Raw genomic sequence first — 16257 nt, 5'->3', positions numbered from 1 at the left:
CGAAATGCTGTTTTGCATATATATATATATATATATATATATATATATATATATATATATATATATATATATATATATATATATATATATATATATATATATATATATATGCACATACACCCTCTTATCGTGTAAACATTGCTCCTATCCCATCTCCACAGGTAATGTGGTAGGATAGATGAGAACATCTTCAGCAATAGACCCTACTCAAGGTCTCTATTTTTTCGAGCAGGAGCTGTCCTAATTTTTGAGGGCTTAGAATTCTCCTCTCAACTCCAACAATGGCTCCTATTTTGCAGCCCCTACTTTCAGGACCCACCTGTCATAAGCAATATCTTTTCTTCTTCTTAGTTTTTTTTTTCTTGTCCGCTCCGTCTCTTTTCTCTCTCCCGCATCGCTCGCGCAAGGCAGCGCCTTCGCCGATCTGGAGGCTGCGGCGGATGGAGCTATTGGGAATCAAGAGGGACGTGGCCGTCGGCACCCACGCCGGATCCAGGCGACGCGCCGGAGCTCCCGCAGCACAGCCCGCGCGGCGGTGCTAGAAGCAAAGGCGGCGCGGCCTGCCACGGCGGCGCGGACAAGCACAGGCGGCGCGGCGAGCCTGGCCTTCGGTGGGAGCGAGGATGAGCACGGGCGCGCGGCGAGCCCAGCCTGCGGTGGCGGCGCGGACGAGCCTAGGCGGGGGGGGGGGGGGGGGGGAGCGGCGGCACGGACGAGCCTAGGCGGTGCGGAGGAGCGGGGCCGGCGGCGGCGACGCGGAGCAGCCGAGACGGCGTGGAGGAGCGGGGCCGGCGGAGGCAGCGTGGAGGAGCCGGACGGTGCTGCAGGCCTGGCCGGCGGCGCAGCACGCAGGAGCATGGGAGCGCCGGCGCACAGGAGCCGCTGAGTAAGGGCCTCCCTAGGAGCCCGTGGGAGACGGGGCTGAGGGAGGAAATTTGGGTGCCTCCCTAGGGATCTGAGTAGGGATCCTGATTTTGGATCTCTCGGCTCCTATTTTAAAAATAGGGATTCAAGTAAGAAACCTTGTTGCTCTATCCCAAAATATTTACACTTTTAGAATTGCGCATGGTAACCAAAGCAGATAAGAAATTACTAAAATACCCCTACTAATATCAGCTGGTTGCACACGTTGACGACTGAAAAGAGGGTCTAGCTAGAAGTCACTCGTTTTTGGAGCCTGGGCCAAACAGTAACATCGTTGCACTCGTCTCCACGGAAAGAGCTAATAAAATATACTCACTGTCCTTGCTCTGGTTCGTGCTGCATGCGTCCCGGTCCGGCAGGTTAGCTGTGCAGGTCTATGCGATCGTTTAATTCGGGACAAAATTTGAACTCTAAACGTGAGTCTTTGCGTAGCAACAGTAGGGCACACGATTCCTGAAAAAAGAATCTCACATGCAAGGAGTACTAAATGAAATTTATTTGCAAAATTTTTTCATGGATGGGTGTAACTTTTCTCGACGAATCTAATGACGGTTATTAATCGATGATTGGCTACAGTGATGCTACAGAAATTATCATTTAATCGTGCGGTCAAAGGCCTTATTAGGTTCGTCTCGCGAAGTAGTGCAGGGTTGTAGAGTTAGTTTTATAAATTATATTTATTTAGTATCTCTAATTATTAGTTAAAATTTTTGTGCTACCTCAAATCAAACAGCACCTGGGATGGAGGGAGTATTGCAGTCTTTTTCAAAAGAGCATTTTTTGCACGTTTACTTTCCAAAAAAAAAGGTGCTTGGTGAATGGTGATGGATGGACAGTTGGACACGGCACACAGCTGCTGTCCTTGCACACAGCTGCAGCTCGCACGCCTGCACTGCGCCTACGAGCTGCAGCCTCGAGGGGCGGCATATCCGCCGTCGCCAGGGGAAGAAAAAGAGAGGCCGCGCCCGCGCGGCCGGCTCGCCGTCCGTCGTCCACGCCGGGCCCAACACCACCACACCACAGATCTTTCCGATTCAGAAAGGAGCGCGGTTCGCAGGCCCATGGCCATGGGCTACCTTCACAAGCAGGCTCGCTCACAGCACTGCGGCTGAAACGGCCCAGCAGTGCTACTGTCGACCTGGGGCATCCAACGACACCGGTAGGTGGTTGCTTTGAGTGCCTGCTAGGCGCTCCAAGTTCATGCTGCAATTACACACAGCTCAAGTCCTAATCAACGCCGCCGTCTGCAGTCAGCAAGTATTCCAGCAGTTAGTACGGTTAATAAATTAAGGGATCAATGGACTGCAAAATGCAAATGGAGGTTCCTGATCATCAATAGATCAGAAACTATGACAGGCAATGTTTATAGGATCGTCAACGTATGATTGTATCAACATGCAAGTAGCGCAAGAGTCCCTGGACTATGTGAAGCAAAGAAATCCTGGTGAGCAGAATCCCTTTGATGTACATTTTTTTTACAGTTATTCTCTAATATTTCACCATAAAAAGCTTCCTATTTCACTGCCAACCTCTTGGAACTCCTAACCTCTATTTCACCAGATTGTCAGGACCGCTAAGACCATGCAGGTTGTAGTTGTGGGATGTTGGCTGCCAGGGAGAAGGATCCGGTGGCGGCGCTGCCGCGACGCGGTCCTGACGCCGGCGTCGAGCAAGAAGAGAACGTGAGCGAGATGCAAGATCTAATTAATCTCCAACTTAACTGTCTTACAAGATATCTTAGCATACATATATGACTCTCCTAACAACTGCCTGATACACACGATCGGAAAAAGCTGACGAGGAGCGTGCGTCTGGGCGCCGAGTCCTGTTCGTCTCCTTCAGCCACGCTTCCTTCTCCTTCTCTCGTAGACTTGGCCGGTCATAACAGCCTCACTGCATGGTTAGTGTGAAACACACTATTACACTTCCTAATCAAGAGGCAAAGAGAAAATGAAGCATAAAAATTCCACAAATCTAAACAACAGCTTAAAATTTAAGAAGTTTAACCAAGAACGGACAAGATGATCAAATATTTTTTAATCAGTGATGGATTCAACTAGAATGTTTGGTTCTATCGAACAAGCTTATTATCATAGATCAAATGTGCAGATGCGTTTTTGTTCTGATCTGAAAAAGCTGCGCAAAATTTACCTGCATTTGTCATCAATGATATCCAGACATTATACAAGGGTTTTTGTTTGCGAGACTGTAGCACCAGTAGTAGTCCTCGAGAATGGAGCACCATGCATTGCCAATTCACCTGCATTTGTCCCTGTTGAGACACCAAGTTACTTAGTTTTGCTCCCAAGTACCAAACATACTCTGAGACTAGAGCAGCAGGGTTTTCAATTTACCTGCATTTGCCGCTGATGGCATTCCAGAGTCTCGAGCAGTGCGAGCCAAGGCACCAACCGTAGTCTGTGATACTGAAGCAGAAGTACTGCCTGCAGCAAGTTGAACAGTTAAGAATAACAACACATGAACTTATTAAATGCATAGAAACATTTCAAAGCACGGTGAGGTTGTTATACATGACAGTTCTGAATCCTTATGCACGCAAAGCAGGCAAAGTTGTCAACCAACCAATTGAAAACCAGCATAAATGGAGAACTTGATCACCATTAATTTTTTTAAAGGTAATTCTTCTAAAAAAGGTAGTTAACAATGCTCATAAGGAACTTGACCGTAATATATTGGTTCAAATAGCTCTTGGAATGAAGAAATATTATATTTCAGAAAGCTGCATTAGGCAAAAAACAGCAGCCAGAATTACCAAAAGTTGTGTGTGTCAACAGTAGATCAAATATTACTATGAACGGTGCACAGTGCACAGTGCAATGACTCCAATAGATAAGATACCATTATCTAAAGATCAATTTTACAGATTTAAATGTGCAAAGATGTTTGACATCAGTTGAAGATTTGTGACTGAACATTTGGTATTGCTGTCTAAGGAATTTTAAGGATTAATGTCGGTACCTCTGGACTAGAGTACCCTCTCTTGCTGTGTCAAGACTCGTGTAGTTATCCGTAACTACGCCCAAAGGAGCTGAGCAGCCGGACCCCTGGGGTCCGACTCCATCTCACCAGACCAACGGTCCCGGACCCGCATCCCGCTCGGGAACGGGTTCGGTGTCACCACGTGTCCCAGAGAAGGGAGCACTCAGCCAAAACAGCCGGGGGGCCCCGGACCTCCCACGGGGTCCCGGACCCCCATATACTATCCGGACCCCTCAGCAGGAAGGGAACAGATACCCCGCCTGGGAGGGTCCGGAACCGCCACGTGTCCGCAGGCGCAGGTACGCGCGCGGCTGCCAAGCTTCCTCGGGAAGACTTGCCCACCTACCGTATTCAATGCGGGAGACGTTAAGTGCGCTCTGCCACAGCAGAGCCCGAGGAGACTTTTGCCAGGCTATATTGTTGGTCGCGCGTTACCAAGATGCACAGTACAGCCGCTGGCGCCACTCACGCCACGCGCGTCAGTCTGCTATGCCAGTTAGACACGATAGCTCGGCAACAGAGTACATAACACCTACGCGGTAGACCCAACAGTCTACGCCGCAACCTACACTGCCTCAACGGGCGCCTCGCGGATGGGACAAGTGAAGACTCCCTTCGGTGAGAGAGTCTACACTGCAATGAAGCGTATCCGGGAAGAGATTCTCAACTATTATAGCACCATTAGTGTCTTTCTGATAGTAAAATATACATCCTTGTTGGGCCCACCTGTCGGGGTCCAACGCATGTGTATGCGTCCTCCTTGCGCTATAAAAGGGGGGCGCCCGCTAGAGAATGACTCAGGTCTGAAAAGGGGCTTAGAGGCAGAAGATAGACTCATCCACGAACTCTAGAGCAATAGAACTCTCAGTAGACGTATGGTATTACGCTCCGGCGGCCCGAACCACTCTAAATCCTCGTGTGTTCTTGCTTCATGAGTAGATCTGAGGAATAGTTTGCATTTCCCCGAGTAACCACCCTCCGGGATTAGGCGGGTGCACTACGCCACCCGGCTGTGGTCCTCCTCCTTGAGCCACGACATCTGGCGCTGCCGTGGGGAGCGCGCAAGCGTCGGCCGGATCTTCGCTCACCTCCTGCTTCTGAGGTTGAGCTTATCCTCTTCAACGACGACGAGAAGATGAAGGGCAGCGCGGCGTCACCTACGCCGCATGCCCTGACACCGAGGCAGCAATGTCCTCGGTGCGGTGGCGCACGGCAGCGGCGCCTGCTGTGCGTCGCCACTACGACACCTCAGAGCCGGCACGGTGCCGCGCAGGGGCGACGCCTGCTTTCCGTCACCCTGCGACGCCTTAGCGTCGGCTCAAGGTTTTCTCTCAAGCAACCACTCGGGGTCTCCTGCGGCGGCACGGCGTCGGCTCGAGGTTTTCTCTCAAGATGGAGCCTGGAGCCGGAAGGATGTCTGTCGCCTTCTCCCTCGCCTGGCTCAAGCCTCCCTTGGAGCTGCTGCAGACAGGCGTCAACCTCCACCGCAAGGCGCGGGGGCCCTATGCCAGCACCGAGGTGGAGCCGGCGAACGACCGCCCTTCTCCACGCTCCGTGCTCGTCCAAACGAGCACCCGTCATTCCGCTGCGCCTAGGTGTCAAGCTGGCTTCAGCACATCGAGGGCGGCCATCGGGCTGGCTTCCGCCGGCAGCTGGCAACGGCAGGGCCACTCCCATTCAAAGCCAAAGAATTTGTTCCCATGCTATCTGAGCGTGGGGCAGTTCTTGTGCTGGGAAGAGCCCCGCAAGCTCCCGAGGTGATGCTGGATGATGCTGTATAACAATGTTTTCCTAAACGGTAAACGCTAAACGAACGGCGACGCTCTGTTTAGCGTTTAGGCTGTTTAAACGCCATTTAAACGGGCTAAACGGTATGGTACTGTAGCACAGTTTTGCATGTATAAAAAGGAAAAAGGAGTCCACAACTATCAACTATCTGGCCCATATACAAGCCCACAAGACCCCCTTTCTTCTCTTATCTGCTCTGTTCACGACCCCCTATCCAGCCTACATCACCTCTTCACGGTAAAAAAAAGAGAGAACATTATCTCTTCACCCGAATCGTGCTCTTCTCGTCTCCCTCTCCTCTCCCAACGCCATGGCTCCACCTTCCACCTAGAGCTCCGCTCAGATCTAGCCCCACCCTGGTGCCCCGAAACTCCAGAGGCAACATGCAGGGGGGCAGCAGGCCTGCGCGGCGGCGGCGAATCAAGAGGTTCCCTCCTCCCCTGATCTCTGCTCCTCGATGGCTTGCGCGGCAGTGTCCTACCCCTCTCTTCTCGTCTCCCCGCTGCTCCTCCAATCCTCCCCTGCTCTCTGCTCCCCGCCCAATCTCCCCCTACTCCCCTTCAATCTTCACATTTCAGTTGTCATGTCTTCTCTCTATCGCCCAAACGGGATGGTACACGGGCTGAACGCCACTCAATCCGTCCAGGAACCGTCCCCGTTGAGGCCGTTTTTGCCGTTTTTCCCCGATTTTGACCGATTAAATGGGTCAACCGTTTAGGAGACCGATTAGGCCCTAAACTGTGCGGTTAGGGTGCGTTTAGTGTTTAAACCGGTCTAAACGGCCGTTTAGAACCGTTTAGGATAACATTGCTGTATAAGCACGTCCAGGACGCCTTCGCCCCCAACGACTGAGAACGCCAAGGTGGCAGCTCCACTACGGCTAGCAACGTGCACGCCTTACGGGGCAACGACTGTAGGTTATCACTAGATAGGTTGAGTGTGTTTCTCCTTTGTAATGATGCAGTGCCTACATGTGGTCCAGAGCGGTAGAGGTCCGCCTTCGTAATCCCGGCCTTTGATGTACACCACAAATCAAGTAATGAAGGAGACTTGCTTTCTCAGTCTTATCTTTACATTAGCTTAATAGCACTCGTCCGTTCAGCTTGTATGTTTTCCTTTTTTTTTCCAAACGGAGGTTCTTTTGTTGCTAACGATCCAAATTGAGTTGCTGGCTTGTGGTCAGGTTGGGATGCCCCTTCTAGCTGAAAGGCGGCCCGAACTTCTAGGGACCTGCTCCGGAGAAGTAGTGCTTGTATCCTGGGGTGGAGGAGTTCTGCGTAGCCGCTTAGCCTGGTAATGTACCCTAAGCCTACGCACTTCACTACCCTGTTACGAGTACCCTAGTATCCGAGGCTGCTGTGTCTAGAGGTCCGGGCTTCTTTCTAGTATAAGGCATGGTCTCCTATGCCCCACCGTGAGGTCCGGTAACATATCTCGGTGGATCGATGGCAACAGCCCAAAAGTCCACTCCGGTGGCCCGCTCCGGCGGAGACCGCTCGCCATGGTCGCTCAAAGTCCACTCCGGCGGAGACCACTCGCCGCTGTCGCTCAAAGTCAACTCCGGTGGCCCGCTCCGGTGGAGACCGTTCGCCACGGTCGCTCAAAGTCCACTCCGGTGGCCCGCTCCGGCGGAGACCGCTCGCCACGGTCGCTCCAAGTCCACTCCGGTGGCCCGCTCCGGCGGAGACCGCTCGCCACGGTCGCTCAAAGTCCACTCCGGTGGCCCGCTCCGGCGGAGACCGCTCGGCACGGTCGCTCAAAATCCACTCCGGTGGCCCGCTCCGACGGAGACCGCGCGCCACGGTCGCTCAAAGTCCACTCCGGTGGCCCGCTCCGGCGGAGACTGCTCGCCACGGTCGCCTGGAGCCGGGTCCGGGGAAGTAGTGCTTGCTCCCAGGGCGGTTCAAGGTCCGTGCAGCCGATTAGCTCGGTTCCGTACCCTAAGCCTGCACCTTCGCCGCCCTGCGGAGAGCGCCCTGGTACCTGAACCTAGCAACAAGTGTTACGGCCTTGAAGGGGTCCGGAGCACCCGCTCTCGACATGAGCACGCCAACGCAGTCAGCATTGCGTCACGATAACGGCCCCACCTGCGGGTTCGTACCTCTCCCGAGGTGGGCCCAGGGGCCCTTGTCGGTACCTCTGGACTAGGGTACCCTCTCTTGCTGTGTCAAGACTCGTGTAGTTATCCGTAACTACATCCAAAGGAGCTGAGCAGCCGGACCCCTGGGGTCCGACTCCATCTCACCGGACCCGCATCCCGCTCGGGGACGGGTCCGGTGTCACCACGTGTCCCGGAGAAGGGAGCACTCAGCCAAAACAGCCGGGGGGCCCGGACCTCCCACGGCGTCCCAGACCCCCATATACTATCCGGACCCCTCAGCAGGGAGGGAACAAATACCCCGCCTGGGAGGGTCCGGAACCGCCACGTGTTCGCAGGCGCAGGTACGTGCGCGGTTGCCAAGCTTCCTCGGGAAGACTTGCCCACCTACCGCATTCAATGCGGGAGACGTTAAGTGCGCTCTGCCACAGCAGAGCCCGAGGAGACTTTTGCCAGGCTGTACTGTTGGTCGCGCGTTACCAAGGTGCACAGTACAGCCGCTGGCGCCACTCACGCCACGCGCGTCAGTCTGCTACGCCAGTTAGACACGATAGCTCGGCAATGGAGTATCATAACACCTACGCGGTAGACCCAACAGTCTACGCCGCAATCTACACTGCCTCAACGGACGCCTCGCCGATGGGACAAGTGAAGACTCCCTTCGGTGAGAGTCTACAGTGCAATGAAGCGTATCCGGGAAGAGATTCTCAACCACTGTAGCACCATTAGTGTCTTTCTGATAGTAAAATATACATCCTTGTTGGACCCACCTGTCGGAGTCCAACGCCTGTGTACTCGTCCTCCTTGCGCTATAAAAGGGGGGCGCCCGCTAGAGAATGACTCAGGTCTGAAAAGGGGCTTAGAGGAAGAGGATAGACTCATCCACGAATTCTAGAGCAATAGAACTCTCAGTAGACGTAGGGTGTTACGCTCCGGCGGCTCGAACCACTCTAAATCCTCGTGTGTTCTTGTGTTCTTGCTTCATGAGTAGATCTGAGGAATAGCTTGCACTTCCCCGAGTAATCACCCTCCGGGATTAGGCGGGTGCACTACGCCACCTGGCTATGGCCCTCCTCCTTGAGCCACGACAATTAATCACGCTTATGGACAAACATCAGGACCAAAGATTGTATGTGTAGACAAAACTGAAGTCGTACGTGCAAATACTACCAAAAGGAATCAACAAATAACAATCACAAGCATAATGAGGATGCCAACTTTCTCCGTTTGGTGGATGCAACAAATATGAATTACCTTGCTTTCCGCTTGTCTGAAGTGGGCTCTCCTGATGGAGCTTTGGAGGTTCACCTGCTTTCAAACTTCGATCTAAAGATCAAATATGTGCATTAGTCAGTAAATGACACAAGATGCTTGCAGGTGAAGTGACAATAGGGATATCAAATATGTTTTAGCCACTACAGGAATACGAGCATAGCATGCAGGTGTTCAAGCTACCAAACACTAATCGACAGGGAGTTGAGCACGCACAAAGGTCAACAGTGCGTATACAAGTTTGAAATGTTAGGGAGCAAAGGTTAGTATTTACCAACAAGATCTGCTACCCAGTTCATTTTCTTCTCATTTTCTGCCATGGAAATGCAAATATTATTAGCTGATGCAATCATTACAACAAGATATTGCAAAGAGAAGGATATCATACCATCAGGTGATTCCTTAGAGCGGCTTGAAAAGTGCAGCCTGCAAAACAGAAGAAGGAGAACATGTTTATGATGTGAATGCAGTAGGAGCAAAAAATAAAAAAGAACACTCAGAACAAGAAAAACACATTGTAGAATACCTCCCCCTTTCTAGAAGATAGCGATCGACAATAATATATGCTCGTGTCCGGCGGCAAAGCTGCAGCTTGTTCTTCTTCTTCTTCTTCTGGTGAGACCTCTTGCCCGTACTGTGTCAGGTCACGAACAAATCAACGGAGCATCACTCAAAGAAAAGCTAGCGGAAAAGAAAACACACTGATGAACAGTTTTTTTTCCCGTCCAGTTTATCATACCGGTAGTGGAGCGGAAGCACGTTGTGCGGCATCAATGGGCCGGGCTGTATTAACACTGTGCGTTTCAGCTCAGGGCTCCTGCAAACCAAGTTAGAGACAATCTTGGCGGCGTTTCGCCAAACAAGTTCCCAGTTCAGGGAGGCCCTATGGCAATGCAAGTGGTATTTGTTTAGATTCACATAAGCATGAATGCAATGCGTACTGAAATCGCAAACCTGTCAAATGACGGGCGAAGAGATCGAATGCGTACACGCACCTGAGATGCTGCTTGTCGTGGAGCGCGGCGAGCACGATGCAGCGGATCCGGAGGGAGCCACGGCTGACGGTCCGGTCGTGGCTGCGGTACTCGCGGAAGTCAGCCGCGAGCGCGTCGCCCCGCTCGGTGCCGGCGAGGATGTCGGCCAGGTCCGCGTGGACGGCGAGGAAGCGGCGCAGGACCCGGGCCTCGACGCTCGGCAGGCGCCCGCCGTCGCCGCCCGGCGGCAGGAAGCGCGACAGGTAGCCGATGGCGTCGCGCCACTGGCCCCGAGCGACCAAGGTCCCCAGGTGGGCCGCGGAGAAGGCCGCGTCCGTCTCGCGGGCCATCCTGCGCCAGATCAGCGACGGCCGGGGAAGAATCCGTTAGCAGATAGAGGAGCAAGCGCAGCGAGCGGAGAGCGAAGGATGTGTGGAGCGCGTACGATTGGAAGGTACGCTCGAGGCCCTGGAGATGGAGGAAGGCGAGGAGGCGCCGGTGCCGGATCCGCCGCAGGGCGGGGTGCTCCGCCTCCGCCGCGCCGGCGAGGTCGTCGTCGCCGCGATCCACGGCGGGCGGCATCGCTCCGCCGACCGCTGGTACGAGGGAATCGACTTGACTCGACTCGATTGAGGCGATTAGGGTTTCGATCTGGGCAAGCATCCAGCGATGGATTGGCATCTCCCCCCGTTTACTTCCCCTCCCCCACGCAGGGTTAACAAACCGGTGGGACCGGTCCGGTTTGACCGGGTCCGGCCCGGTTACGGTTTGTGCCGGTTTTGACCGGTTACTGGTTAAACCGGTCCGGCTCGGTTACGGTTTGGGCCGGTATTAAATCGACCCCAATTCTGAATTTAAATTTAAATTCAAAATAATAAAAATTCCCAAATCGGTCATACCGTCCGGTAAACCGGTCAAATCGGCCGGTAAACCGGTCTACCGGCCCCAATTCAAAATTCAAATTTGAATTCAAAAAAATAAAAAAATCCCAAACCGGTCATACCGCCCGGTAAACCGGTCAAATCGATCAGTATACCGGTCGGAACCGGTTGCACATGCGATTTTAAATTTGGATTTGAATTCAACCGGTTTCCACCGGTTTCCGGTCAAACCGGTCCAGTAAACCGCTACCGGAGGGCGGCGGTTTGACCGGACAGGTCGGATTTGTAAACCCTGCCCCCACGCGGCCACGCCACGATCGCCCCCCTTCCTCCAGCCCCACCCCCCGAACCCGCGCGTGGGGCCCACAGTCCCACCCCCGCATCCCCACGGGAAAAAATTCGGCCAAGATGCAAAGTTCAAAATTCCAAATTTCGAAACTAATACATGTATGGAGCACTAAATTTAAACGAAATAAAAAAACTAATTACATAGTTTGCTTGTAAATTACGAGACGAATTTAATGAGCCTAATTAGACACTAAATTGCTACAGTGATACTACGGTAAACATGTGCTAATGACGAATTAATTAATCTATGTGTAATACTTGAAATGTGTAAAAATTATCTTTCAAAAAGTTTACAAGGTGCAACTAAACAAGGCCTCGATGCAGAAGGGCTATAAAGTGTGGCCTGTGCAGCCCTGCCTCCGATGCCCGCCATCCGTCCGTCAAGGAGATCGGATGCCCGCCATCCGTCCGTCAAGGAGATCGGACGGCCGCCTAGAGCGCCTCCTTTCCCACGGCTCCACCGCCTAGAAATCATGGCTCCACTGAGCCAACTGACGCGGCTCCGCGTTTCTCCTATCCACCGCCGCCGTCACTCAGCAAGGATTAGTATCTCCAACAGAATCGGCATCACCGCTCGACTTGGGGGAAAAAACGAGACTCCGACCAAAACGCCTTCCAACGGACTCGGCATTCGGCTCTGCTTGCAATCTAGCTCGGCATCCCAGCGCGCTCCCTCAGAATGTATCCCGAGCGAGCCCGACTCGCATCTAGACTCCCACAACCTCCTCCACCTTCCCCAGGCCACGCCGATGTCTCTCCTACCCTGTACCGGGCTCCCACAATCTCTAGACAGCCGCTATGGCAGCCCGTCGTGAGCCTTCCCCATCCCACCTCGCGCCACCATAAGCCCTAAAATGGAATCCCCACTTCACTCTCTCTCTTCCAGTGCGACCAGGGGCGGATCTAGCACCGGATCAGCCGGGGCTAGAGCCCCTCCTACCCGTGCAAGATGTATGGAGTCCCTCCTAAGCCCTTTCCTATGAATTTATAGCCATTGAAGCTTGAAAGGAATAATTATAGGTAGAAGATGAAGTGAAAAAGCTCCTCCTAATATTCTTTCTAGATCCACCACTGAGTGCGACCCCCGCTGAAAACAGTAACTGGAACGCCTCTCCAGCGACCCTCCGGCGAGCTTCAGGCGAGAACACGGCGGCGCTAATGGCTGACACGATGGTCGACCCCTTTGCTTCCCTGAGTGCCCTCCGCTCCTGATTCCCTCCCTTTGTGGGCTTGGCCCAGTGCGCAAAGCCCAAAAGAAGCACCACTAGCGCCCTTTTTTCATTTTTATATTTTAAAAAATCGAAATTTCCAAAATATATGGCCGTTCCAAGAAATTTCAAAAATAGCCCCCTGTCGCCCAGGCAGGGGGCGACAGGCCCTTTTTGTAAAATTTTTTTTACAAACAGGCCCCTGGGTGTAGCGCGCGCGGGGGCTCGGCGGTGGGGGGGCGGTCGCCCCCCCAACGGGCGACAGGGGGGACCTGTCGCCCCCCCCTCGGGCGACAGGGTCCCCCCTCTATATAAGCCCCTCACCCCCATTCCCTCCACATTTGAGCCAAAAAATTCCACCAAAAATCCAGAAAAAAAGAGAGGGGTGAGGAGAAGAAAAACGGCGAAGCCCTGCCGGATTGTGCACTTGTGATCTGCAGGTAATTATATTTGAAGCCATTGATAGAAATTTAATTTAATTAGTGCTATAGTAGAACAATTTAAGTACGAGTTCAAGAATAGAATTAATTTTTGGATAGTGAAATATAGAATTGTAAACTTATAATGACAGTACCTTATTGATATTGCAGCATAAGGCAATGGCTGCCTCCAATTCTGGAGGATTTTCATGGACCGAAGAAAAATCTAGTATAATACTTGATATCATGACACATCTTTTAATCAGTAAGAGGTTGGATCCATTAGCGGATGGTATGATAGAGATGGTGTTGTCCAAAATAGTAGAATTTAAAGATTTCACAATGTTTCGAGGTATTACAGTGCAAGATGTAAAGGGACACATGCTAGAACGTCGGAATATATACATGAGAGTATGTGAACTAGCGAATCATCCTAATGTCATTGGATTCTTACAAAGTTCTTGTAAGATATGGATGCGACCAGAGGTGTATGAGATGCACATTAAGGTAACTCTCATTCAGTTCTAATCCTGTCCGTCATTTAGAATCCATATTTATAAAATAGTAAAAATGTTGTTTAATTATATGCTAGGATTACCCCGAGGACACGGAGTTGATTAACAAATTCATACCAAATTTCCATAAATTGGTATGTATCTTTGGTGGACTTATGTCGCAAACTAGGCGAAGGAGGTGGAGAAGATCTTCGGGTGATAGTAGTTGGCCTCCACAAGAACAGATGACCGGAGGTTCGTCAAGTCATGCTGCAGCACCTCAAGCACCAAGTTGTGTTAACTGGGATGGCGACATGGATGACTTCATGCACCCTAAACCATGGCCTCCAACACATGATGTTCCTCCCCCTGTACATGAAGCTAGAACCAGAAAAGAGAGAAAGGGAAAGGGAAGAGGTTCGTCAAGTCATGCTGCAGCACCTCAAGCACCAACTTGTGTTAACTGGGATGACGACATGGATGACTTTATGCCCCCCAAACCATGACCTCCAACACATGATGTTCCTCCCCCTGTACATGAACGTAGATCCAGAAAAGAGAGAAAGAGAAAGGCAAGAGGTTCGTCGAGCCATACTACACCACCTGCAGCACCACCATCTGTCAACTGGAATGACGACCTAGATGATTTCATGCCATGATCTATAACATATGATGTTCATCGGTTTAAGATGTATTCGCATTTAGTATTGTTAATGTTGTATTATGCTTGTATGTATGTCTCGTACCTAACTTGCATTCACTGGACATGTACATAATGTCGAGTTTGAATCGTAGTTAGTCCTAATGGAGCATCGAAGCATAAATATACCATCTATCGTATGTAATGGAAAATACGAGAGTGATCAGAGGCGAACGTTGAAGTTTACAAATAAGCGGTCCACAGCTATCTCATTACAAATAAACATTAGAGATACAAACATCGGATATATCTAACCACCCCTAGGGCGCCTGACCCTCTTAGCCCTCTGCTGGGCACGGACATAGCCCTCGGAGTACGTGAGACGATCCGGAGACATCACCTGTCGCTCAGGACGCAACTGGGGCTGCGGTGTCTGCTGCTGAGAGATCCCAAATGGTGCTCCTCCTAGCTGTGAATACCCCAAGACATCGGGGTCACCGTACGCGCCAGGTGAGTCTGGAGTCAAGCTGTCGAGTTCCTCTAAGGTGACGCCCTCGTTATCTGGAACGAACGTACTCGAAACAAACCCTGCGTAACATATAAACGTAAACCAACATATGTTGCGTGGTAAATTAGTTAGTGTATTGAGAGAGTGTTTTGTACCAGGTCGAAAGGAGGAAGAAGGTCTGGCGCCCGCATCAGGGTAGAATCCTACGCATAAAATGCGGATGTTAGCGTACGCTCGTGTCTTTCGTCGTGACAAGTAGAAAGTGAAATTCGAAACATAAACTAACATGTGTAGGCCGGTATCTGTGGCCCCGGTACCATCTCTGGATACGGTCCGACAACTGGTGGTGCCCCTTTAAACATTCCAGCATGGCCGAACGCAGTAGCTGGATCGTATCCTGTTTGTGATATTAGTAAATATGTAGCAATACTTGATGTAATTTTAAAGAGATGTAGTTTTAAAGAGATATCTACCTGCGGTCGCCGGACACGGGAACGACGACGAGGCCTGGGACGACCCGTGGCTTTCTTGATACTGCACACGGCTTCCCAAGTTGTGCAGTACTGAATGCAACTGGTCACGCTGCCTCGACCATGCCTCTGTCTGCTCAAACTGGGTCATTGGGGATCCAGCACGTACCCTCGTTAGGTAAGTCGAGCAGTCCGTCTCCATCATGTTGCAAAGGTGAAACTGCATCCATTGAGTAAAGGACCAGTTAGTAACACATGAATTATCTTATGAATATTAATATACATGCAAATATTATCAAGAGACTCACAGCGCTAGCTAGTGCCCCCACGTTGTGCCGGGCATAGCCATCCTGAGGCCTCGCCTGGTGTGCCTGCGGGTGAGTGTCAACATAAACCAGACGAGCCCGAGTCCGGGGTAAGTACCAGGTGAGGTAAGCCCTAAAGGAGCTGTTTGTGTGTGGTCATATTGGATGGACCAAGTGCTCGTCTGCATATTCCCATTGGTCCACCCACAGCTGCACCTTGGTGAGCCAATCACCTGAGCACGACAAGCCACTCCTTGACAACTTACAAAAGTGGACGACGAAGAATCGTTAGATTCGACACGAATGTATGAGCCAAGTTCATTCATAATTACCTGTGGTCCTGTCGACTGACACGCTCCAACACGGTGGGCACCGAAAACTCCTGGCGCTGCCCAAACTGTCTCATGACTCTCCAGGGGCAATATGCCTCAACCACGATGTCGTAAACCAGGACGACTGTAGTAAGCCACAGGCTCGCATTCGCGGAGCAGTGCGAAGACAGGCCTGCTGGTGCACGGGTAGCCACAGCCTCTGGGATGTAAGGCTCCCAGACAACGTCCTCGGGCGTCAGCATGTCGAGCTCCGAAACAAACTCAGGATATGCGCGTCTAACCTGCGCATGCGCCCAAGACCTCTGCAGTCTGAATAAGTAAAATTAAAAGTACGCTAATGCATCGTGTAACAATGAATAACAAAATTAGATTTGTTGCGAACGTACCTAACGCCAGCACCAGAGAGTTCCCATAGTGGGCCTGTCGTCCTCCTCGTCTCCGTACATGGCCCCGTGGTAAGGCTCGTGGCTGACGATGGGCCGACCAACGGTTAGCCTCTCGTACGACCAAAGTTGCAGCAGTAGTGGGCACCCCGCCAGGACCGCGTTCCCATGTGTCTTCCTGCAGCCGTCGCAGAGTCCACGGTAAGTGGCTAC

At 51.8% G+C, this 16257-nt stretch overlaps 1 protein-coding gene across 3 annotated transcripts; it reads right to left on the bottom strand.

Moving 5' to 3' along the window:
- Nucleotides 1-2326: 2326 nt before the first annotated feature.
- On the bottom strand, nt 2327-10749 carry LOC120644760. 3 transcript variants are annotated; one of them, XM_039921464.1, is made up of 10 exons: nt 10502-10747; nt 10078-10407; nt 9822-9965; nt 9609-9716; nt 9471-9508; nt 9357-9395; nt 9065-9136; nt 3279-3368; nt 3076-3196; nt 2327-2817 (listed from the first exon to the last, which is right to left on the bottom strand). In XM_039921464.1, exons 1-9 carry the CDS (start codon nt 10735-10737, stop codon nt 3105-3107), a joined length of 1149 nt encoding a protein of 382 aa, XP_039777398.1. In that variant the 5' UTR covers nt 10738-10747; the 3' UTR covers nt 2327-2817; nt 3076-3104. The 3 variants fall into 3 exon arrangements, with proteins under 3 accessions (XP_039777398.1, XP_039777400.1, XP_039777399.1); XM_039921465.1 differs by having other exon boundaries at nt 2603-2852; nt 10502-10748; XM_039921466.1 differs by lacking the exon at nt 9822-9965 and having other exon boundaries at nt 10502-10749.
- Between the last annotated feature and the right edge of the window lie 5508 nt (nt 10750-16257).

The sequence above is a fragment of the Panicum virgatum genome, chromosome 8K (assembly GCF_016808335.1).
Source record: "Panicum virgatum strain AP13 chromosome 8K, P.virgatum_v5, whole genome shotgun sequence".
In the NCBI taxonomy this organism is placed as follows: Eukaryota; Viridiplantae; Streptophyta; class Magnoliopsida; order Poales; family Poaceae; genus Panicum; species Panicum virgatum.
Note: the sequence above shows the minus strand (reverse complement) of the source record. Positions and strands in the feature narration are given on the sequence as shown.

Bases quoted from the DNA above. Each gene is read 5' to 3' on its own strand.
- LOC120644760 (XM_039921465.1), bottom strand. From the start codon at position 10,737: ATGCCAATCCATCGCTGGATGCTTGCCCAGATCGAAACCCTAATCGCC. The intron at 9,137-9,356 runs GTAAATACTAAC...TTTGATCTTTAG, and splicing joins CTGGGTAGCAGATCTTGTTG to ATCGAAGTTTGAAAGCAGGT. The intron at 3,369-9,064 runs GTAATTCATATT...AACTTGCTGCAG, and splicing joins TCAGACAAGCGGAAAGCAAG to GCAGTACTTCTGCTTCAGTA.